Genomic DNA, 23,643 nt, shown 5'->3' with positions numbered 1-23,643 from the left:
ATACACTGAACCGAACAGCAAAGAAGAGATGTAACGACCTTTCAAACCAAACTAAAACCTCCGCAAAAACGTGAACTAAATTCACCGATATACGTACCAATGCCATTAAGAGTTAAATAAGCTAAAATCCAAAAAGGAAACACTCAAAACATTACTGGGGGAAAATAAAAATACCCACAACTAAAGGATTGATAAGTAAGATCTATGTAAACACCTCATTGAATTTTCTACTTCTGCTCTTGGCTGCTATCTCAAGAAACTGGATAAGGAGGTATGTTACTTTATAAGGATACTGTAACACAAAACATAGAAAACCTATGGTGTACAAATTTTCTTTTATGAAAGTCATAGTAGGAGTTTCCTTCAGGGGTAAGGAAAAGATTGGTAAGTATGACCTAATGTGGGAGATTGGCCTGGTTGCCATTAATCACCATATGCTGGCCTGGAGGGCAATAGGCGTGGCCTCTTGAAGGGAAGAAAACAGGAAAATGTGACCTATTTGGGGTAACGATGGTATTGAGTCAACTCCAAAGGGAGACAGTAATGTGAAATAAAGACAGTTCAACATTCTAAAACCTCACATAATCTTATGACTAGGTAGCGCATTAGTCTAAAGCAACTTAATATGTTTACTGTGGAGACAATTTATTACGTACAACACAAGCCATTTTAAATAAGCCATAATGACAAAAATGCATTATCCTAAATTGATTAATAAAATAACCTAGATTTCATTTATTCTGTTTAGATGAAGTAAATCAATGGTGAATTGGAACCATGTATAGTATAATAAAAGCATTAGAATATAAACTTATAGAAAGATCATGGTACTTGTTTGTCCATAGAAAATAGAATCTTTAATTGCCAACACTAACAGTTTTAATTTTTACACAATTCAAAGATGACTCTTTACAGGAATGTTATACAATTGACTATCATCGTCGCCTTTGCTCTTTTCCACCAGGTGATGCCAGAAAAATCTCTGAACTTTTTCCCAAGCATCGACCTGACACTCGGTGTGGTATTTTGCAGTGCCACCCCAGCAAATAGGTCCCATTGCAGAATGTTGGAAAGAAGCATAGCAGTGTGGAGAGTACGGAGGTTCAATCAAGTGTCCGGCACCAGGATATGACTCGACATGATAATCATTCTTATAATCTTGAGAAGAGAAATATTGGTAGGCAAGCTGAGCGTGACTTTCGGATGCAACATCACGATCGTCTGCCCCAACTATGAAGAGAAAAGCAGCATTGCACTTTTCAAGGGGAAACATGAGCCTCTCCACTGCTCTAAGTTCTGGCCTACAAGTCAGAGGCATAAATATTCCATCGTCAGTCATTCTCATATGATCGTACTTTTGTGGGAATGCCGGATAGAATTTGTCTTTCACTCTTATGCCTTTTTCTACAGGTGCAAAATACCCATTTATAGCGACACACGCAACAACAGAAGGTATAAATGTAGCCATTGACGCAGCTAAATCTGCCCCTTTGCTAATACCAATGCAACCTACACCAGAATGAAGGACCTGAAAAAATATACAGAAATTGAATCAAATTGGTTTCTCACTTGATGTACTTCTATCTTACTTCACTTATGTTGAATCTCTTTGAGGTGGAAATTCAAGCAGACTTTGCTTCTAACTTTTTCTCAGGTAAGTCGGAGATTTATTCAAGAAGGAACCACGATAAAAGATGACAGAAGGGGTGTGGTTCCATTATAATGTGTCTATTCATTGGGTTATGAATATGAAATTTATACCTGGATTAAAATTAATTTTCATCATCAATAAAAAATAACTGCAACCTTTTAGTCTTCCCCCATTTCAATTGGAAAACACCCCTATCAATTCTAAAATGACATTTTTAAAGTTAAAGACCCCACTGCATATTATACCAACAGCATCACATGAATAAATTTCTACACCTAACCAACTAACAAAACATTCTTGTCAAAATCATTGTTTTAAAAATACATCAAATTTATGAGGTCATTTACAATTTCTTCTTAGCCATACAAACCTGAGTCTTTAACTAGGGAGATTGCTTACAGAGTGAGCTGGATAATGAGAGATTATCAAAACAGGCAGAGAGAGAGAGAGCAATGGATCTGTCAGTCCTTCGAAGCAGTCCTCCATGATTCCATGCCTCTCTGGCACGAGAGACATGGCATCCCGCCTTGACGAGTTCCTCAACGGCAACGCCACCTCAAGGAAAACCTATTTTGAGAATCAAGAGACTACAGCATTCCAACTTTTCATTTTTTTCTACGGTTCCTCACTTGTCTTAGGTGTTTTTGCCGCGCTTTCACTTTCACTTGTTGTAGGCCTTTCAAAAAAAAAAAACCTATCCAAGGAGATTTGTTTCTGTCTCCCTTTCAAGATGTTGCAGAAACGACTTACACAAGTGTCATCGTAATAAGCTGAAGCACAACCACAAGACAATTTTTCCGGGTGTCTCTTTTTTACAAAATCAGACACGTGCTGCCACTTAGCCAACACTTCCTTAATCTCCTTCGAAGAAAGGAGTTCCTCCGGTTCCACCTCCTCGCTACTGAGCTCTTACAACACCTCCATATGTTGCATCTTCTGGAGCTCGATCAATTTTTCTGTCGTAACTCTTCTTGATGCTCCTGGACAAGGTCGTTCATGTCCGCCTCATCTACCTCCAGCCCCATGACCTTTCAAAGAGACACGATTTCTTCCAACACAATGGGTTCGGGGTCAGGCTGCAGCGTATCGAACACTTCGAAGTCCCTTTCAGCTACGGCGGAATCTGGCCACAATTTTTTCCACGCTGAATTTAAGGTTCTTCGCGTTATGCCCTGCCATGCTTCATCAATAATTTTCAAGTGATAAACAATATTGAAGTGGTCCTTCCAAAATTCACGAAGGGTGAGATTGGTGTTGTCCGTGACATCGAAGCATTTCTTAAACAAATGCTTCATGTACAGTTTCAGGAAACTGGAAACGACCTGTTGCTCCATGGACTGGAGGAGTGGCATGGTGTTGAGCGAGAGATAGAGGACCTTGACGAACTTGAATTCATCAAGAATGTGCTCTTCAAAACCTGGAGGGAGACCAGGGGCATTGTCTACGATCAAAAGACATTCTAACGGCAGGTTTTCCTCCAACAAATACTTCTTGACTGCCGGACCAAAGCACAGAGTAACCCATTCTGTGAAGAAATGTCTCATGACCCAAGACTTAGGATTTCCGCGCAACATGATTTGAAGTTTTTCTTTGAGAATCCTTGGCTCTTGAAAGCACGTGGGTTTACTAAGTGGTACACCAGCAGTGGCTTGATCTTATAGTCACTGCTGGCATTGGCACATAAGGGTAGAGTCAGTTGATCCTACATGGGTCTATGGCCCGGCAGTTTCTTCACATCTGCTGTGACAAATGTCTTCCTGAGCATCTTCCAAAACAGGCCAGTTGCATCACAGTTGAAGACTTTGGGGGATGTAGCCTTCTTCAGCAACAAGTGAGGCAAAACGTTCGACGTACTCCTCCGCGGCTTTCGCGTCGGAATTTGCAGCTTCCCCACGCCACACAACCGAGTGGATCCCAGTTCACTTTTTGAAGTTATCGAACCAGCCAAAACTGGCTTTGAAGGTCTCCACTGGCGTCGATGTCTCCCCACTCTCAACTGCTTCCCTCTGTTTCAAGTCTTCGTAGATTGTGCTGTCCTTCTCACAGATGATTGCCTCAGTCACGCCACCTGCTCCTCCTTAATCCACAACAACAGAAGCTTCTCCATCTCATCATTTACAACACATTGTAGCTTCGACAGGATGGTTACCCCTCTCGAAGGCTTCGTACTATTAATAGCATCCTTCTGTTTTGGGGATGGTACATATTGTCGATGTACTCCTCTAGTAATGGCGGGCCAGCTCACACACTCATACACAACCCTCATGCTTCTCGATAATTTCAAGTTTCACCTCAATCATCATCATGCGCTTTTTCTAATCACTGCCCTGGTTTCCACTCACTTGCTTTGGACCCATGACTATTGAGTTAGTTGGCCACATATTGACGTTAAAAACACGTAAATAATGCAACCTGGACGGGCAATGCTCGGAGATGTGTTCAAACATCGGAGATCAGGCGAAACGAATGAGCGTTGCGAGCCTCGAGAGCAGTTCCCATGCACTCAGCCATCTAGCGTCAGCATCTGTATGCGCGCTTGTATATCAAGTTTTTGCTCGTATATCAATGCAAAAATTTGCTCGGCAGCTTGCTCGTAACTCAAGGTACTACTGTATAGTATATCCTTGGAGGATAAGCTTCAGTGATAACCATCAATCAAAGTCACTGATGTTTAGTCAACAGAAGGGGAGTAGCTGAAGGACAAGTCACCTCGCTCAGAGGATGTTGTCTGTTGCTCCACCCCTTAAGGGTTGGCCAGTCTAATCAAGAGGAACAAGGAACCTCGACTCTCAAGCAATAGGTCAATTCTCTTCGGTTACCTCTGAGGGGCCTAGGGATTGCCTAGCAAGTAAACATCTCCTGTCAATTGATGTCGAGACTTGCAACCAGTTGCAAGCAACTACCCCCAGCCAAGCTAGCTAAAAGTGTTATGGCTAATTTCCAGCTTTGCCAGAAGCATATTCCCATAAAGAGCGAAAGGGTTTGTAGAGTGTCAGAACAAATATATACCAAAATGTAATTATAAAAAAATAAATTGTAAATGACAATCCATGATAAATAGATATTTAAATTCTATCTATCAAACCTGTGCTCCTTAACAAAATTAAAATCCAAAAATCAGAAAAACACTCAGAATCAGATAAAATGTCAGTTAAATGCAGTATATGAGAGAGAGGCGGGGATACTGTATTAACATTGCCATAATAATATTATGTACTGTATAATATTATTACACCACAGTACTGTTAAAAGTATGATCTCATGTTTACCATAATTATGAATATGGTACATAGGTACGTGTACAGGATTGTTGAAAATCAATAAAGTAGAGGGTGCTGTAGTACATTCCAACTTCTTAAGTACTATATTATGTATCCATGTAGAAGGTCCAACGTGATGTAATAAGTCTCTTTGTGGAGAGTACCGCAGTATGTCCCGTCTTGGGTTGTTTTCCCATCCTAATATTACTATTATTTACCACCGTAAGGTTATGAGCCCAGGAGCAGGTTGATGAATGCAAGTATGAAATATTGGAAGTCAAATTACTAAGGTATCTACATCTCCAGAAGTTACATGACACTGTCCTACCTGCTATCGGAGGTGGAGTAGCAGACGCTGACCTGGATGAAGAACGTGATGCTGGAGCTTTTGCCAAAAATCATTCAGTATTTGGACGACAGAAGTTCATCCTTAGTTATCCGAGGTGCTAAGGACGTTGGTCGAGGTGCTTTGAAGATTTTGCGTGGATATACTTCAAGTGGAAAACCGCGAGTGATAAGTTTAGATACGGAAATTACATCTTTACAGAAATCCTCCACAGAAACTATGAGTGATTATGTGATTTAAGCCAAAAATGCTGCTGCTGCTTTAGAAACCGCTGGTGAAGTGATAAGTTGTGATGGTTATTAAAGGATTGCCTTTAGAATTCAAACCATTTTCTACAGTAGTTACTCAGAAAGAAAAGCACTTAACATTTAGTAAATTCAAAGTAAATTTGTGCAGCTATGAAGAAACCGAAAGGTTTTGTCATAATGAATCAGAGTGTAAAGAAAATAATGTACAAAAGCCCTTTCAAGGTAAAGACCCTGACCCTGCACATGCAATAGTGTGCTATGATTGCCAAGAAGAAAGCCATAAATGTGGAAATCCTTTGTGTCAGAAACCAACTTCCTCAGATCCCTCTTACAGGCAGAAGCGATGTTGTAATGTATGCAAAAAACAGTACCCATGACACTAGATATTGTAAGAGGAAGTAAAAAGAATCTGTTAAGAATATGGAACAGGTTGAAGGTTCACATTCATCTTGTTTTAAAATGTGTACTATAGGATTACTGATGGGTGACAATAGATCCATTGTTAAGAGTGATAAACTCACATAGTGAATGATAAGGAGAAATTTATTTTCTATGACCCCAGTTTTGTTAGTGATGAGCATCGAACAGAATTGGCTGGTGGTAGCCGTGTAAGTTTAGCTGAAGGTCGAGGATGTGCTGAAATTTATATATTGTTGACAATATGGGTGTTGTTAGAAAAGCTATTCTTGATAATGATTTGTATGTTCCCTCATTCAGGCAACTAAAGGGGCAAGTGTAGAATTTAAAGAAAACTCGGTCGAACTCAATTGTAAAGATGGTGCAAGGTTTGACATTCAGAGAAGAGATCAATTGTATTTCCTTAACAGTGCCATCTCCTCTAGAAAGGCATTGCATTCTTTGCATGAGTGGCATAAAATTTTAAGTCGTAATCTCCAAGATGTCAAGAAATTAGAGAAGATCGTAGAAGGGATGGAAATCACTGATACGAAAGTCAAAGATTGCACAGTTTGTATTAAAGGTAAAATGGTTAAAGAGAGGTCAAGAATGTCCGATGCTAGGGCAAAGTCTCCTCTTGAACTAGTACATTGTGACTTAGCAGGTCCAGTAAATCCTACAGCTAGAGAAGGTTTTAGGCACGCTTTGAATTTCACCAACGACTATTCAGGATTAGTTACAGTATATTTTCTGAAGAATAAAAGCGATACTACTCAACCCACAAGGAAATTTTTAGTAAATGTAGGCCCCTATGGTTGTGTTAAAAGGTTGAGAAGTGATAATGGTAGCGAGTTCAAGAATAGAGAGTTCAAAGAGTTGATGGTAGAAAACAAAATAGAGCATGAAACTTCTGCATGCTTGTCTCCTCATCAGAACAGATCAGCAGAAAGACAGTTTAAACATTATTTGAAATGGCCACCTGTTTACTTTTAGATTCGGATTTACCGAAATACTTGTGGACCTATGCCATTACGTCAACAGCGTATATCAGAAACAGGTGTTATAATCCTAGATTAGAGAAAACCCCTGTTGAATCCTTCACGGGTAGCAGACTAAATCTAAGCAATATCATGCGTTTGATTCTCAATGTTTTGCTCTTGTGAATGATGGGAAGAAAGCAGATGCTAAGACTGAGGAAGTAGTATTTGTAGGATATGATAAAGAAAGTCCTGCTTATTATTTTCCTTCTCTAAACAAAATTAAACGAGTCTGATGTGTAAGATTTACAGAAAAAATTATTGACAAACAAAACGTTAATGATGATGATGATGATGATGATTATGTCAGAAAAGATGTCAAACTTGAAACTAATGTAAGAGAGAATACTGTTGAATCAAATGTTCAAGAACAGCGGGAAGATGTAAACGAACGAAGATACCCAAGCAGAAAACGTAGTAGGCCTGAGTATCTTAAGGACTATGAAGAATATTTATCAGATCACACAAATATCACTAATGTTTACTGTTATCGTATGAGTTATGTACCTCAAACATATGATGATGCTATAAGATGCACAGAATCTAAGGAGTGGGGAAAAGCTATGGATTCAGAGATTGAAATACTTCTTAAAAATAATACCTTTGAAGTGACACAGTTGCTTGTAGGTAAAAATAATATTGGTGGAAGATGGATTTATGCTACAAAATTTGATGTAGGTGGACATGTAAAACACGAGGCAAGATATGTAGCGAAAGGTTATGCTCAGAGAGAGAATGTAGATTATACAGAAACCCTTTCCCCAACAGCCCATATGACATCTATCAGAATGTTAATGCAAGAATGTTTAGAGGCAAATTTAATTGTATATCAAATGGATGTAAAAACTGCCTACTTAAATGTGCCAATTGATTGTGAATTATATGTAAACCAACCTGAGGCTTATAGTGAAAACAGTAATGGTGATGAGAAACTGAAGAAGTCATTATATGGGATAAAACAGAGTAGTAGAAACTGGAATACAGTAGTTTGTTACACAGTCATTGATCTCAAAACGAATTTGAACAATCAGATGCAGATCCTAGTTTAAAGGTTTAAAGGCCGCTCAAGAATGGCACAGGCAAGGGACAGTGACATTGACCTATCAAGCAGGACAATGCCCTAGAGACTGACCATACAGTATATACATATGATCAGCGCCCCAGCCCCCTCTCCATCCAAGCTAGGACCAAGGAGGGCCAGGCAATGGCTGCTGATGACTCAGCAGATAGACCTATAGGCTCTCCCAAACCAACCATCCTTAGCTCACAAGGATGGTGAGGTTACAGCGACCAAAGAAACTATCGAGTTTGAGTGGGACTCGAACCCCAGTCAGGCGTTCACCAGTCAGGGACATTACCACTTTGGCTACCACAACAGGAAGATAGCTAAAGTTGGGACAGTAATTATAATGTTCTGGGTTGACGACATGATTATTGCAACTAGTAATGAAACTTTGTTGAAAGGTGGTAAACAGTCTCTGTTGAGTAAATTTAGAATGAAGGATCTAAGTGAATTGAGATGGTTCTTAAGTATCGAGTTCAAAACAAACGATGATTGTATTGTTATGTCACAGAAACAATATTTTGAAAAAAGTGTTAGAGAAAGTTGGCATGAAAGACTGTAAACCTAGAGTGTCTCCTTGTGAAGTTGGTTTAGATAAAGATGAAGATGTAGATGTATCTCCTATCTTAGATGATCCAAGATTGTACCGAGAAGTTGTCGGTAGTTCGATTTATGCCATGATGGCAACTAGACCAGATATAAGTTCTATAGTCACAAAGTTGTCACAAAAGATGTCAAAACCTACTGTCAGAGATATGAATGTAGCAAAAGGTGTACTAAGGTACTTGAAGGGAACTACTGTATATGTTATGCTTTAGAATTTAGAAAGTCAAATGGTCCTATTCGTCTACAAGGTTTTAGTGATGTAGATTGGGCATCGTCTTATTTGTACCGAAAGCTCTTTAGATTGAGCAAAAACAGTGCATTCATTTCATGTAAAAGCTAGAAGCAAAATGTTGTTTCTCTATCTAGCTGCGAGGCTGAATACATTGCACTTTCAGCTTGTATCCAAGAGGCTTTGTTCCTTAGGAAGCTGTTAGCATTTATACTTACTAGATAAGATACACCTAAAGTCAGTATAGGTGCTGATAATCAAGGTGCAATAGCTTTAGCAAGGAATCCTATTAATCAGCAAAGAACGAAGCACATAGACGTTACATTATCATTTTATCAGGAATGTTGTAGCTGATAGTCTCATTGAATTGTTTCATGTGCCTATAAATAAAAATATAGCTGATGTTTTCACTAAACCTGTATCTCACCAGATGACTGTTAAATTGTTTATAACTTAGTGTAGGAAACTTTTGTGATTTTATTATGGAATTCATGTTTGTAAAAAATGTAAAGTAATTGATTACTTAGCATGAGATCAAGTGAGGGTGTTAAGAGTACTGTATCATCTCACGTTTACCATAATTACTAAGATAGTACATATGTACGTGTATATGATCAATGAAAATCAATAGAGGGTGCTGTAGTGCATTCCAACTTCTTAAGTACTATATTACGTATCCTTGTAGAAGATCCAAGGTGATTTAATAAGTCTCTTAGTGGAGAGTACCACAGTATGTTCCTTTAAAAACCAGTCAGAGGTTGTTTTACCATCATACTATTACTATCCTTTACCACCGTCATGGATAGAAACTCAGCAAGTACATCAACTACTGAAGCTACTTTACATTTAAAGCACAATTACAGGTAAAAAGTGAATATTTACAAGAAAAATCATCTTTAGTTTATTTTGCATATTATCCACAGAATTCTGCAACAATAGAATTGTTGTAGCTTGGAACCTAGTTACCACGGATAAGGTTTCCCTCTACTTTAAAAAGAAAAGCAATACTAACCTTCTCATGCTTCAGAAGATACTCTACAGCCTCTTCAAAATATGCAATGTCAAACTCTTCTAAGCCTTTGGGAAGATCATCATAGTTGAAGAAAGCCAGAGCAAGTGAAGCAAAGCCACGACTAGCAAACTGGGCCGACCTGTATTCAAGTAGGCCTCCAGCAGTACCAAACATATCTACAATTCCTGGGAATGGACCATCACCTGCAAAGGGAACCTTACAATAACATAAAATGCAGGTACATTGGCCCATCCCCGTATCAGCGCTTACAGCTCCAAAGATGGTGAGAACAGGGTCGAAGGACAGGCTGTGAGGATACTATTGTCTAGACAATGCAGATGCTAAACACCAGAAATACTACACAACTTTATAAAACACTAATACAGTACATACGCACACTCAACAGTAGAAAAATGCCTGGGTTACGAAACCTCATTAAATACATTTATTAACTTTGGTTAATACATCCATCCTCAAAGTTAACATTCACAGCTGCAACCTCTTTTTTCCCCAACTACATAAATTACATGAATCACTCCTCACTCTATTTGGTACAGCTTTTTTCCAGTCACACTACTTCACACCTTCGTCCACTGTTCTTCTCTAACAAACAAACGTAACGAATGAGTCACTCTCTTATCTACATATTCGAAGGCACTTCTTAATAGTCATAATACAGCAACAATAAAGTATATTGGTCTAAGAATAGTGTGGTAATTCACAAAGAAGTCATTTCCTTCTTTCAAGAAGGCATTGCTTGGGGAAGGAAATGGATAATAAGGTTTGCCCAACTTCATATATGTATAACAAGAGGAGCAGGTTCTCAACAAAAAAATTTCTAAATAAAATACAAATTACAACAGATCTTCACATCAGATTTAGCAATTCTAAAGTATGAAACGATCAAAAACAAATATTACTTTCAAGGTCAGGAGTACTTTCATAGCAAAAAACGAAGAAGTACGGCAAAAGATCAGATAAAGTAAGAGCTGATACAACTAATTTTAGAAACTCCTGAGAGCCCCACTTAGATCAGATTATCAGGCCAATTCTACCAATTGAAACAAAATTATTTCTGCAAAATTCTGAGGCTGCTGAAAAATCTACTGTACTGTAAATGTCTTGCCAATACGTGAGCAATACGTGATATGAACTGTTGAATACTCTGAACGAACAAGAGTGGAGGTCCTGCAAAGAGTGGGGTTCCCCTGCTGTATGGGACCTGAAAAGTAGCCATCAAAGTAAGTAAAAGTAGGTGCCTTACCTGGAGGTAAAAACAGGGAGCCTCTAACTTTTCCATAACGCACAGGAATGCGCTGTACGCCAGGACCCATGTAGTGCCTCTCGTGAATAACAGATGAAAGAGGTTTCATTTCTTCTGATACGCACAGCGCTTCAATACTAACATGTCCGTCATACACGCCAACTGTAACCTAAGTGGAAATTTAAGATATTTAATGATACAGCATGTAAGTTCTCAAAATCAACATCATCTCCTAAGCCTATTGATGCAAAGGGCCTCGGTTAGATTTCACCAGTTTTCAACATACTGTAAATGAATTTCCTCACAAATAAACTAAAATCTAGAGGGAAATGAGAGTACAGTATATTAAATCCTGCAATGACTTTACCAGCAGTGAAATGGTCTGTCATTTCATTCAAGTCTCAAGTCTCATGACTAACATGTGCCTATACAGACTCCTGACCTGTAGGTATTGTTTACAATGAGCCTTTCTTGATGCACTATTAAGAGTACTTTTCAAAATCCCTATTTTACGTTTGAAATCATCTTGACTGCCTTTATTTTGTAAAAGATCCCTTGGGCCTAAGGGATTTTTTGCTCACTAAAAGCATGTCTCATAAGTCTTATACGATTTTAACAATATAAACTGGGAAACAACTATACAAAGTAAGCTTCCATCTAAGGGGACAAAGCAATAAAGAAAAGAACTTGCAAAAGCTACAGTAAAAGATATTGAACTCTACTGTTCAGCTTAAGGTCCATTCTCATAAGTTGGAGTAGAGGTCCCTTAACCGCAAACACTGGTGCTACGACTTTACTGTTCTTTGCTGACGTGTTTGACAGTAATCAGAGCTATGAGAAACTTGATCTTTCTCATTCTAGTTTTCCTGAAGCTAAGTTTACTACATTTAGTCTTTAGGTTCAGCAAAATTAAAAACATATTACTTGACTTTGCCATTTATAGAGACAGAAATCTAGATGGAATACAGTATTTTTTAAAAAGACAAGTAGCTCCTGAGTTGCCAATGTCATACTTTGGTTTCAATGGACTAAAAAGTTATAAGAAAAATTTTAAAAGATTAACCAGAGACTTCTTGTCCTAGAACCTACAGCTGGAACTTTCAAACAAGAATTAATTCATCCTGGAATGAGAAATTATAATCTAAAAAAAAAAGCAATGCGAATGAACCTCATTCCTGCACTCTGCAAAAAAAAAAAAAAAAAAAAAAACACAGGAAAATCTCAATCATATAAAAACACACAAATAAACAAGATAGAAAATTACTCACAATGTTAGGATTTTCAACGTCTTTTTTGAAAAACCTAGTATATTTGTATTCATTCGGTGCGGGGACGAGAGATCCAAAGAGTCCCATGGGGAATAGCCCCTTGTACTGTCCACCTAATGATTTCATCTCATTGACGTCAACCTCACCGTTGCCATTAGCTCTGAAACATAAGCATCGGATGACACAGGTACCCTTTCTGTACTTTCATCTTCCTTAGCAAGCTTGTAAAATGAAGTTATTTATTATAACTGGCCTATTCTTTACACATTCTTCTATGTCCTCAAACTCCCGACAACACTAAGAATACCAAACAAATCTTCACTAAATGGGTTAACTAATGCTATGTAATTGTTCAGTGGCTACTTTCTTCTTGGTAAAGATAGCAGAGACTCTTTAGCTATGGTAGGAAAATCTAGGAGAAGGGCACTCCAAAATCAAACCATTGTTCTCTAGTCTTGGATAGTGACATGGCCTCTGTACCATGGTCTTCCAGAGTCTTGGGGTAGAATTCTCTTGCTTGAAGGTACAGTACACTCAGGCACACTATTCTATCTTGTTTCTCTTCCATTTATTTTTTTTTTTTTTACAGTTTATATAGGAAAAAATATTTTGTTTTGATTGTTCGTTGCTTACCTTGTAGTTTATTTATTTCCTTATTTCCTTTCCTCACAGGGCTATTTTTACTTGTTGGAGCCATTGGGGTTATAGCATCCTGCTTTTCTATTAAGGTTGTAGCTTAGCTTTTAATAATAATATTATAATACTAAATTCTTCTGATGTGCTCAAAGGTGTTTAGGGAAGTGGCTAATTAAGCTTCAGAACTCTGATCAGGAATCATCATACCAGAACATAACAAACCAAGACACTGACTGGATCTGCATAACCTCAAATTAGTGATACTTATTCCGTACGTAATATAATGTATGAGTAAATAAACTACTGTACAAAATAAATTTATGCGTATGAAAGTTACTAACATTTGATAAAAATATTTGATAAAAATGTTCAGCTATCCAAAGTCTGGAAACAAAATCAAAGTATCAATGATGAGACAAAAACATTGTATTCCTTGAATAATGAGACAACTAAGATCCTACAAAAATGACAAATTTTTTAATAATTTGTATTTTTCCTAACTATACAAACCTTGAGCTCTTTGCACTGGATATTATTTCGGCGAATGCTGTGAACTAGCCAAAAGACTTTTTAGCTAGGTATAATTAAACATTGGTAGTTTGTGTAGGGGAAGGGGTTAGCAGGGGGCTTGACCAACCACCCCTTCTCACACACACCACCGAAACACCTTCACTTTTCAATTGCAGGCAGGACATTCTCGGAGGTTAGGTTATGGAGGGACAGGTATGTGTATGTAAAGGGCTCAAGGTTCGTATGGTTAGGAAAGTCACAATCTATTTCTAAATTTGTCATTTGTTTCGACACGAATACAAACCTTTTCACTCTTTGCAGTGGAGACTCACCCTTAGGTAGCTGGAAGTCCTAAACAAACTGGCTGATATCTGACCCGGGGTGTGATTCTGTGCTTTGCAATAGCTTAATATTGACACCCTTACGTCTTGCTTGCTTGCTTGCTTGCTTGGGCAATAGGTGTGATTGTGTGAACAAAGCACTGTGACTTGACCAGGTAAGGAATTGTTTGTAGTTGAATTCCACACTTGCCCGACTCCCCCTCGCTAGGATGATGGGGACATAACAAATACCTATCATATTTTAGGTTACACAAGGGATATGGTGTTTACCTGCAGAAGGAGGAAGTCAGCTTGCAGAGTACCATGGGTGCTGTGCCCCAAGAGGGGAAGAAAAAAAGAACAGAGACCAGTTACTCTAGCGTTCATCAAAAACTAATCCCGGGAAACGTCTGCCCTCGACCTACTGCTACTTGTCCTGCAAGAGAGTCGAGGTATTTTAAACTGTATGTTATGCTGCCACCACAGGACCTAAGTACGCAGGTTCCTGTGGGTTACGACTTGCAGTTCATGGCTGTGAAAGTCGTCTGATGCTTTCACACACCATTCTAAAAATCCTGCTTCATAGAGCAGTTCTTTTTAAATGCTAGAGACATGCTATTCTTTGAAATCATGAGCTCTGGGTCTGAGAACCTTTGGAGATGAGTCTTGGTTCAGGGACTGATCTACAGTATATCCTGTCGGATCTAAGAAGAATTTGTATTCTTGGTAAGTATCCTCCTGACACTATCCATGTTCACGGAAACTTATTCACGTCCAGGTGAGCTACTACAGATCGTATAAGGTGACGCCTCAGAACTCTTACAGTACTTAGTAGCAAATGATCCGAGTCAAAGGATAAGGTACAGACATTCAGTCTGGAAGAACCTGAACCTTTGGACAACTACAGCTGGAGTCTGAGGCTTGGCAACAGACTCAAGGATGAAGTCTAGTGTTACTAGACCTCCATCCCCTGGCTGAGATATGTCGTAGAAGAGAGCATGTTCTTCGCTGGCACTCATAGCTGAGGCTAAAGTGAGAAGGATAGAACCATCTTAAGAATCATGTTCTGAGGACTGACTAGCGGCGTGAAGTAATACTTTCCAAGAGCATAGTACAAAAACTACGCTCAGAGGAGGTGGTTTAACTTTTGATTTGGTAACCAGAAAGCTCAACACTGAAAGAGGAGTGATAGTTCTGTCGAGGAAAAGTTGACTAAGTACAAAATTAAAGAGGAGGCTCAAAGCCGAGCGCCATCCTGTCACATTTGAGACCGACCAGGTCTTTCTTCCCCGAGGTACAGTAAGCTTCACTGTCCCGGGAGGGGAGGTATTGCAGACTATGAGCTGTGAAACGTGACCGAAGTCAGATTCTGAGTTCTCCTTGAAAGGATAGCCCGACAGGAAACCCCGAGGGGTACTTGTTAGCAACTGCTTTTGTCTAACTACCAAAGCAGTGCAAACAAGAGAACATGAAGGAGCTGAGACCACTACTGGCAGACACAGGAGGTTCCTTAGACCTATGGCCTAAGTCAGCAAAGTCTCAACCAATCATTCCTTAGCGGGGAGACCCAAAGGCCCCAAGGAAGGAAGGAGTACAAGATTGACTCCCATGGTGGAGGGCGTCGTTGCCTCGCTAAGGGAAGTAACGATGTCCAGACCTACAGGTTGTACGACAGTCCAAGGGTCGGCGGATCATTGTTCTATTCATTCACCCTCCAATGGAGTACGAACAAGCAGAAACAACATAAAGTCAAAGGCCTATTTATAAGGGTTATTGGGAGAGACAGAAGGAACATCCATTCACTCCCGAGTCAAAATAAAACGTGAAGGCATATCACCGGTGTGTGTGTGTGTGTGTGTGTGTGTGTGAGGAGTGGTTGGTATACCACTGATAACACCCCGCTAACTAGCAGTGGGTAATTATACCTTGCGAAAAAGTCTTTTGGCTGGTTTTATGCACTCCCCAAAATAATACCCTTTGTAAAGAGTGAAAGAGTTTGTATTCTTGTCGGAACAAATAGAAAAATAAATGTAAAGTCATATTGACCGTCACATGAACAATGTAAATACGTACTAAGAAAATGAAAACCTAAAAAAATACTGAATGTGTATAAACAAAGTTTAGGGGAAAAAATATAGGGAACAAATGAAATCTATCTTCAGCAACTTAAGAAAATATCAATTCCAAAATGATCAACAATGCGTTTGTTCTAATTGAAAGCCTTTTCTTTCAAGTGATTCTTTTATGCTCTGAATACATCTGTAAATGTCATTCTCTACTTCATTACTTCAACATTAATAGCAATCATTTTACCTGTAATGTGCATAGGACACAAACTGGACATTTCGGACATCCTTCATAGACGTCCGAAGAGTGACATCCTGGTTTGGCTTTAAACCTGATACCTTTATATGAACAGGTTCATCATGAAGACACGACAGTGGATCAACAGACAATATTACACCTTCCTGAAAGGAAGAAGTTAAGACTAGATTTACTTTTGTTAATAAAGTCCAAATTAATGCACACTTCTGTGAAACACAAGTGCAAAAACTTGGCTACACATTACAAAACACACCTACCTTTGAATTAGAGTTCATTTTGCTTCAATAGTGATAGGTAACTGAGAATTGACAATTCTTAAATCCAAATTGGCTGGAGTAGTGATGACAACACGTCTTTGATGTGTTTATTTCTGCAATTAGAATAAAGGCAGAATTAAAAAGTTGCAACTTACAGAAAAATGACAAATTTGGAGATAATTTGTATTTTTCCCTAACTAACACAAACCTGGAGTTATTTATGTGGATTATCTTTCAGCGGCAGCTGGAGGTAGCCATTAGAACTAGAATACGAGGTGGCAACCCTGCCTAACCGCTTGAGTGGGTAAGCTACCCCCAACCACCTCTATATAGACTCTCACAGCAGTGAGACGTCACTTTTTATGTAGGCAGGACTTCTGGGGGACAGGTGATGGCGGGCCAATTTATATAAATAACTACAGGTTTGTATTAGTTAGGGATCAATACAAATTATCTCCGAATTTGCCATTTGTTCCCATACTAACAAACCTTCCATTATTTATGTGAATGACTCACTCTTAGGTGGGTGGAAATCATAGATCTGGCATGGACACTGACCCGGTTTCACCTAGTACAGTATATGACTGTGGTCTAGGGAAAACTTTGACACCTCGCTGTAATATACAATGTGAGTATACTCGTAGCCAGTACTATGCAGTAAAATAGAGGTTGTTGTTTGTATGAACGTCTTTGAGTTTATATAGGAAAACAAGACGTATCCCATTGGTCCCTTGCAGAAAGCAATGGGGACGTGTACAGTATAACAATTTTATAACTTATACTAGGCTACACAAGGAAGTGATAATTACCTGCAGAGGTTGAACCCAGCTTGCAGAGGGACCCATGGTGCTGTATCCCAAGGGAAGGGAAGATGAAGAAAGGAAAGCCAGACATTCTTCTCATTCATCCCAGTCTTAACCTGGATAGCCAATGCCCTCAACCAACTGCTACTTGTCCATCAAGGAGCCTGAGGTATCTTAAACCACTTGTTGAGCACCCACCGCAGGACCGATAGTGAACGTATCGAGTCTCCTGTTGGTCACGTCTTTTAAGTAATGGGCTGTGAAGATGGTCTGTCTCTTCCACACGCCCACTTGGAGAACTTGCAACACGGAAAAGTTGCGCTTGAATGACAGGGAAGTACTGATTCCCCTGACATCATGGGCTCTAGGTCGACGAGCCTGAGGAGGATCAGGAGCCAAGGCTCTTTCGATTACTTGGCGAATCAGGAGGAAACTGTGTTCTTTGTGATCCTCCTCTTTACTCTACCTGAACTTACAAACAGAGGTGTTAGTTTGGGGCCGTGTTGCTGCAGTGCGTTTAAGGTAGTATCTCAAACTACTCACTAGGCATAGTAAAAACTGATCTGGGTTATTGGTTACAGAATGAAAACTCGCAATCTGAAAGGGCCCAAATCTATGGTCCAGTACCCAAAGATTTTGAGCTGTAGCAATAAATTCCGGGACAAAGCTGTGTCACTTCCCCCCATCCCTTTGAATGGGCGATGTCATACGAGAGGCCATGAAGTTCACTGACTCTCTTTGCTGAGGCTAAAGCAAGCAGGAACGCCGTCTTCAAAGTGAAATTTCGGTCATTTGTATGGCAAAATGGTTCGTAAGCAGGTCCTTTCAAGGATGTCAAGAGGCAAAGCACTTTCCAAGGAGGAGGACTAATCTCTGACTGGGGGCAAATGATCTCATAACTCTGTATGAGTAAAGAAAGCTCCAATGAAGAGGAAATATCTACTCCTTTCAGCTTAAAGGCAAGGCTTAAGGCTGAGCAATAACCTTTCACCGCCAACACTGAAAGGAGTTTTTCCTCCCGAAGGTATACAAGGAACTACGCTACTACTGGAATAGTGGCATCGAGTGGAGAGATAATCCTTCAACGACACCAACCACAGAATACTCTCCATTTAGCTTGGTAGATCGAGGCTGAAGACCTACGCAAGTATCCGGACATTCGCTACGTAACTTGTCGTGAAAAGCCCTTCTGAGAGAGGAGACGTTGGATAGCCTCCACACGTGAAGTCGAAGCAACTGCATGGTCTTGTACAAGATGTTTGCTTGGTTGTTTGAGTAGATCTGGTCGTAGAGGGAGTTCTCTTGGTAGATCTACTAGAAGTTGCAAGAGGTCCGGAAACCACTCTGCATGATGACATAGCGAAGCTACATGATTCATCATTAGATCTCTGGTCTTGTTGAGCAGTCTTCTCATCAGACAAAACAGGGGAAAGAAGTACACATCAATGTTGTCCCACCGTTGTTGGAATGCATCTTGCCATAGAACCTGAGGGTCCAGGACTGGAGAACTGTACAACGGAAGCTTGCTGTTTAAAGATGTTACGAACAAGTCTCTACAGTTGGGGAACCCCAGGAAGTCAGGACTTTGTTGGCTATCTGACAATTCAAAGACCATTCGGAGCCTACTATCTGAGTCGCTCTGCTCAGATTGTCCGCAAGCACATTCCTCTTGCCAGGAATGAATCGAGCTGATAGAAACACTGAATGTTCTTCTGACCATCTGAGGATCTTTACTGCAAGATGGCATAGAAGCTGCGAAAAGGTACTGCCCTGTTAGTTTAGGTAGGCCACTACTGTGGTGTCGCTCATCAACACCACAGAGTGACCTGCCAGCAACTGTTCGAACTGATGAAGAGCTAGGTAGGATGCTCCCATCTCCAGAAGATTCATAGAAGATTTATGTGCTGGTACCTTTCTGAGTTTGACCAAAGGCCGGAGATCGTATGGTGCAGCAGGTGAGCCCCCACCCTTCTTTTGATGCATCTATGAAGAGCATCAAATCCAGAGAGGGAACGAGAAGATTCTGTCCTCTTCGAAGGTTTCCGTCTACCATCCACCAACTCAAATCCGTCACCTGATCTTGAGTTATAAGAACTCGGGTGTCCAGTGGATCGGAGTGTTGGTTCCACGACTTCAGCTACCACTGCAGAGATCTTATCCTGAGGTGGCTGTCTGGAACAAGACAGATGAGAGATGTTAGATGACCAAACAGACTCAACTAACAAGAGGCAGGAAGAACCTCTTTCTTGAGGAAGGGAGTGGCCACTTCCTTCAGTCTGTGTACGCTTTCGTCTGAAGGGATGACGTTCTCTTGGACGGTGTCTATGATCATAGCGAGGTATACCAGCCTTTGAGAAGGTTGCAGTGATGACTTCTCATGATTTATCAGGATCCCCAGATCCTGACAAAACTCGAGAAGCACGTCCCGGTGAAGAAGACGGGTCGTCTCCAAGTCTGCTAAAATCAGCCAATTGTCCAGGTATCTGAGACAATGGATACTGTTCCTGTGAGCCCAAGATGACACTAGGGCGAACACTCTGGTGAATAACCGAGGAGCTGTTGCGAGACCGAAGCATAGAACCTTGAACTGGTATGTCTTTTCCTCGTTTATGAATCTCAGATACTGAGTCTTCAGAGCTACTGAGTTGGCCATTTATCATCAAACATAAATATCACATATTTTCAAAGTATTTTGTAACTTCCCTTACCATCAAATTTGATTTTTTCAATAAGAGTGCGACAACAGCAAAGCTGGGAGGGCTGTTAGAATTTAATGAGGTAGTTACAAATCCCGACAGAGGAAGCATGGGGAGCTTTGCTCACCTGTCAGGACTGGGATTTGCAAGGTGGCTGAGGCAGGAAGTGTAGCTCTAAGTATTTGACAGAAATTCCTCAACTTACAAACTTAATAGGTTCCAGGAAATTGTTCGTAAATCGAATTTTGGTAAATCTTACTCTAAAGGTAGGCTTCAACTAACTCACATGCCTACGATTTTCAACTACAAGTCAACAAATAGTCCCATTTCATATCGCAATTGTTGTGTTACTTACTGCATTAAATCATATATCATTTTATTACAATATTTTATTATGAACCTATGATACAATATCTGAGAATTATTATTTCATTTGGATTTGTGTTTGTATCTCCAAATATTTGTAAGTTGAGGACCTTCTTTACTTTAAAAATTTGCGATTAGTTCATACACGAATACAAACTATTGTCACTTAATACAAGTCTCGTTCTTAGGAGGGAGGAAGCCCCTAGGAACCAAAATTCTTCCTGGATCATCTTTCCCGGAACTGTAAGAGCACCTGATCTTATGCAGGAGACGCCGCCAATCTGCAAAAGGTCTGCACGTGGGGAAGCCACAGGGGTTAGTTTTGGCCTGAACCAAGAATAAATGGTAATCCATCACAAGAGAAACTAGATTCATGTCCAGAACAACAGCCTATCTACAGTATCCTTCCCCTCATATGGGGGGTTGGAGGATACATTTCTTAACATACCTTACCTGAAAAGATAGGTTGGGGTAGTGTGTAGGTAGCTGGATCAACAAATTTTTTTCCGCCAAAATACTGTACCTGTCCACTCACGACGAAATACTACCAGTAGAGAGTTATTGGGTCCTTTGACTGGCCAGATAGTATTACATAGAATCCCTCTCTCTGGTTATGGCTCATTGCCTACACATACACCAAATAGTCAGGCTTATTCTTTCCACATTCTCCTCTGTCCTCACACACCTAACAACACTGGGAATACCAAACATTTTTCTTTGTACAAGAGGTTAACTACTGCAATGTAATTGTTGTGACTACTTTCCTATTGGTAAGGGTAAAAGAGGCTCTTTAGCTATGGTAAGCAGCTCTTCTAGGAGGACACTCCAAAATCAAACCATTGTTCTCTAGTCTTGGGTAGTCCCATAGCCTCTGAACCATGGCCTTCCACTTTCTTGGGGTTGAGTTCTCTTGCTTGAGGGTACACTCAGGCATGCTGTTTTATCTTATTTCGCTTCCTCTTGTCTGTTTTGAAGTCTTTATTAGTTTATAAATAAAAGATCTAACTTAATGTTGTTACTCTTCTAAAAATATTTCATATTGATTATTTATTACTTCTCTTGTAGCTTAGTTATTTCCTTTCCTCACTGGGCTATTTTTCCCTGTTGGAGCCCTTGGGCTTATAGCACCTTGCTTTTCCAACTAGGGTTGTAGTTTGGCTTATAATAATAATAATAATAATAATAATAATAATAATAATAATAATAATAATAATAATAACTTGCGTAGTACAACATATACCGCTTGTCAGAACAGACGAGCAATGAAATATTTAGTTGTGAAATACGTTGGGCCAAAAACCAGTTGGTTTGTTGACCATCATACTCATAGATACAGTACACTTATTAGCGTTAAGTGATGACTACCACGGACTGGAAGGATTCTGTATTCTGTTTAACATTGCCATTAAATTAATCGACAAACCTGGCCACTTCCATAAATTTAACCCTGTATTTTAGGATAGGCTCGCATTTATTAAAAACCCAATTACCACTTGCATAGAAAATGGGAGGAAATATTTTTTGGGTTCACATATTTAGTAGATCGTTGGATCACAGGCCTTCTGCTCGCTTAAAAACTTAAGAATTCTTCCTATGCGTGTCCGTTGTCACTCAAACTAACAAGTGTATCTTCGAGTATGATGGTAAACAACATAACACAAATTATTCACATAACGGTCTGTCCTCCGCTGTGGCTCGCTTTACTCACAATTAGACATTATTTCATTAACCCTCTCTTCTGGCAAGCGGTACATGTTGAACTACGCGTGTTAGCCGAGTGCTTTGGTGGACAAAAATTCGGTGACACAACTGCATACATGCTAAACATTTATTGTCACCAGCACTAGCAACACAGCAACCTTACAATTCTACTTAACCTAACCTAGGTATCCATGACCTTACTTAACTTGAAGGAATATCAACTCACGTTAACTATCCTACGACGTGGTGTTCCTATACATCGCAGGTATCCGAACCTTGACCAACAGGATACATTAATTCCAATCAGACTTAACATTAATTGTCTGACAGGTCTGTATAGTAATTGCCTTACTTACCGAATTGGGTAAAATTATAGGTACGGACGGAAAAAAATTTTGGACGGAAAACATATTTGCAATGAAAATGTAATTTTCAAAGCAAACAGGCGTTTTGGTACTCGATTTTCAGCCGGTCCAAGGCCTGTCCCTATAAGCTACAGAGACTCCGACTTTTTTTTCGTAAGGAAAAGGCTGATTTTCTTATAGAAGAACTTTCTCCGTCCGTATCTATAATAAAACCATAATCTATGAAGTAACCCAGGAGAAGTCTAAGCTAGACGAAGGTATCTCTTTGAGGAACAACCAAGATATTATCTGCCACAAATCGAATAAACAGATAAGGTCCCCATAGCTCCCCTAATTATACCTTATCTTAAAGGTCAGATTCAGATACAGATGAAAAGGTAACAAACATATTACGTAATCACACTAACCTTTAACCTTATGTAAGTGTTTTGGCAGGGCACAATGGTGGGAATAAACACACAGGAGGTTAGGATAAAGATATTGGGGATCAGAGGAGACGTAACACTAGTGATAAACTGATAAAATGAGATGGATACAGGTCACAACTCAAAGATAAGATTGTTTACATTTAAACTCTACGGATTTTCCACGTGTTTTCAAAGTGTAATCAGTCTTTGTAACGGCTCCTTCAATCAGTTTGCGGGGAAATTTGAATTAATTTTTTTTTCAAGATTTTTCTCGATTTAGATAATTATTTCACTGAATAGAAATAACCTTACTTTTTCCTGTCTCCTTAGGGATATTGCAGGTTCTTTCATTTTATATTTTCTCTTCTATATACCCGACTGTAAGAGAAAAAGTAAAATTTTCTATATTGAAATAAGTTTAAACTTCCAATTTTGTGACTGTGTTATTCCTTCTCAGAAGTATAGTTTATACTTGTTCTAAATATGTCATATATTTATTCCTTTTTAATTTACTTCGTCCACATTCTGTATATTTTTTAGCTCTTAAACATTTTTTACATTTTTTCAGTATCCAACTTTTTGAGTTTAGGTTGCATTTATATAATTAAATAATGAAATAACTAAAAAGTTGAATGTTAAATAATTAATCAAATAATTAACGAAATAGAATAAATAAAATACTAAAGTAAATAACATACTAAGATAAATAAAATACTAAAATAAATAAATAAGATAGAATATAATGATAATAATAATGATTAGAAGAATGACTATCATCATTCAAGCTACACCCCTGGTTGGAAATGTTAGATACTTTATATCTAAGCAAGACTATTTATATGTAGAAATACTTTATATGAAACTGAGTTTATCTTTT

General features: G+C 39.2%; 1 protein-coding gene across 6 annotated transcripts in view; it reads right to left on the bottom strand.

The window, feature by feature from the left end:
- LOC137624309 (acyl-coenzyme A thioesterase 1-like) overlaps positions 1 to 22,941 on the bottom strand; it is a 49,448-nt gene extending 26,507 nt beyond the window's left edge. For 5 of the 6 annotated variants that reach the window (XM_068354923.1, XM_068354922.1, XM_068354921.1 and 2 more), the window contains exons 1-6: positions 22,767 to 22,941; positions 16,429 to 16,541; positions 16,160 to 16,314; positions 12,381 to 12,540; positions 11,113 to 11,281; positions 9,849 to 10,051 (exon numbers count right to left, since the gene is read on the bottom strand). In XM_068354923.1, coding sequence (XP_068211024.1) covers positions 9,849 to 10,051; positions 11,113 to 11,281; positions 12,381 to 12,540; positions 16,160 to 16,314; positions 16,429 to 16,446 — 705 coding nt within the window. In that variant the 5' untranslated portion in view covers positions 16,447 to 16,541; positions 22,767 to 22,941. Of the gene's footprint in view, positions 1 to 830; positions 1,529 to 9,848; positions 10,052 to 11,112; positions 11,282 to 12,380; positions 12,541 to 16,159; positions 16,315 to 16,428; positions 16,542 to 22,766 lie in introns of those variants that run through there. The other variant, XM_068354919.1, reaches the window with a different exon arrangement.
- Between the last annotated feature and the right edge of the window lie 702 nt (positions 22,942 to 23,643).

The sequence above is a fragment of the Palaemon carinicauda genome, chromosome 31, assembly GCF_036898095.1.
Source record: "Palaemon carinicauda isolate YSFRI2023 chromosome 31, ASM3689809v2, whole genome shotgun sequence".
Lineage (NCBI taxonomy): Eukaryota > Metazoa > Arthropoda > Malacostraca > Decapoda > Palaemonidae > Palaemon > Palaemon carinicauda.
Note: the sequence above shows the minus strand (reverse complement) of the source record. Positions and strands in the feature narration are given on the sequence as shown.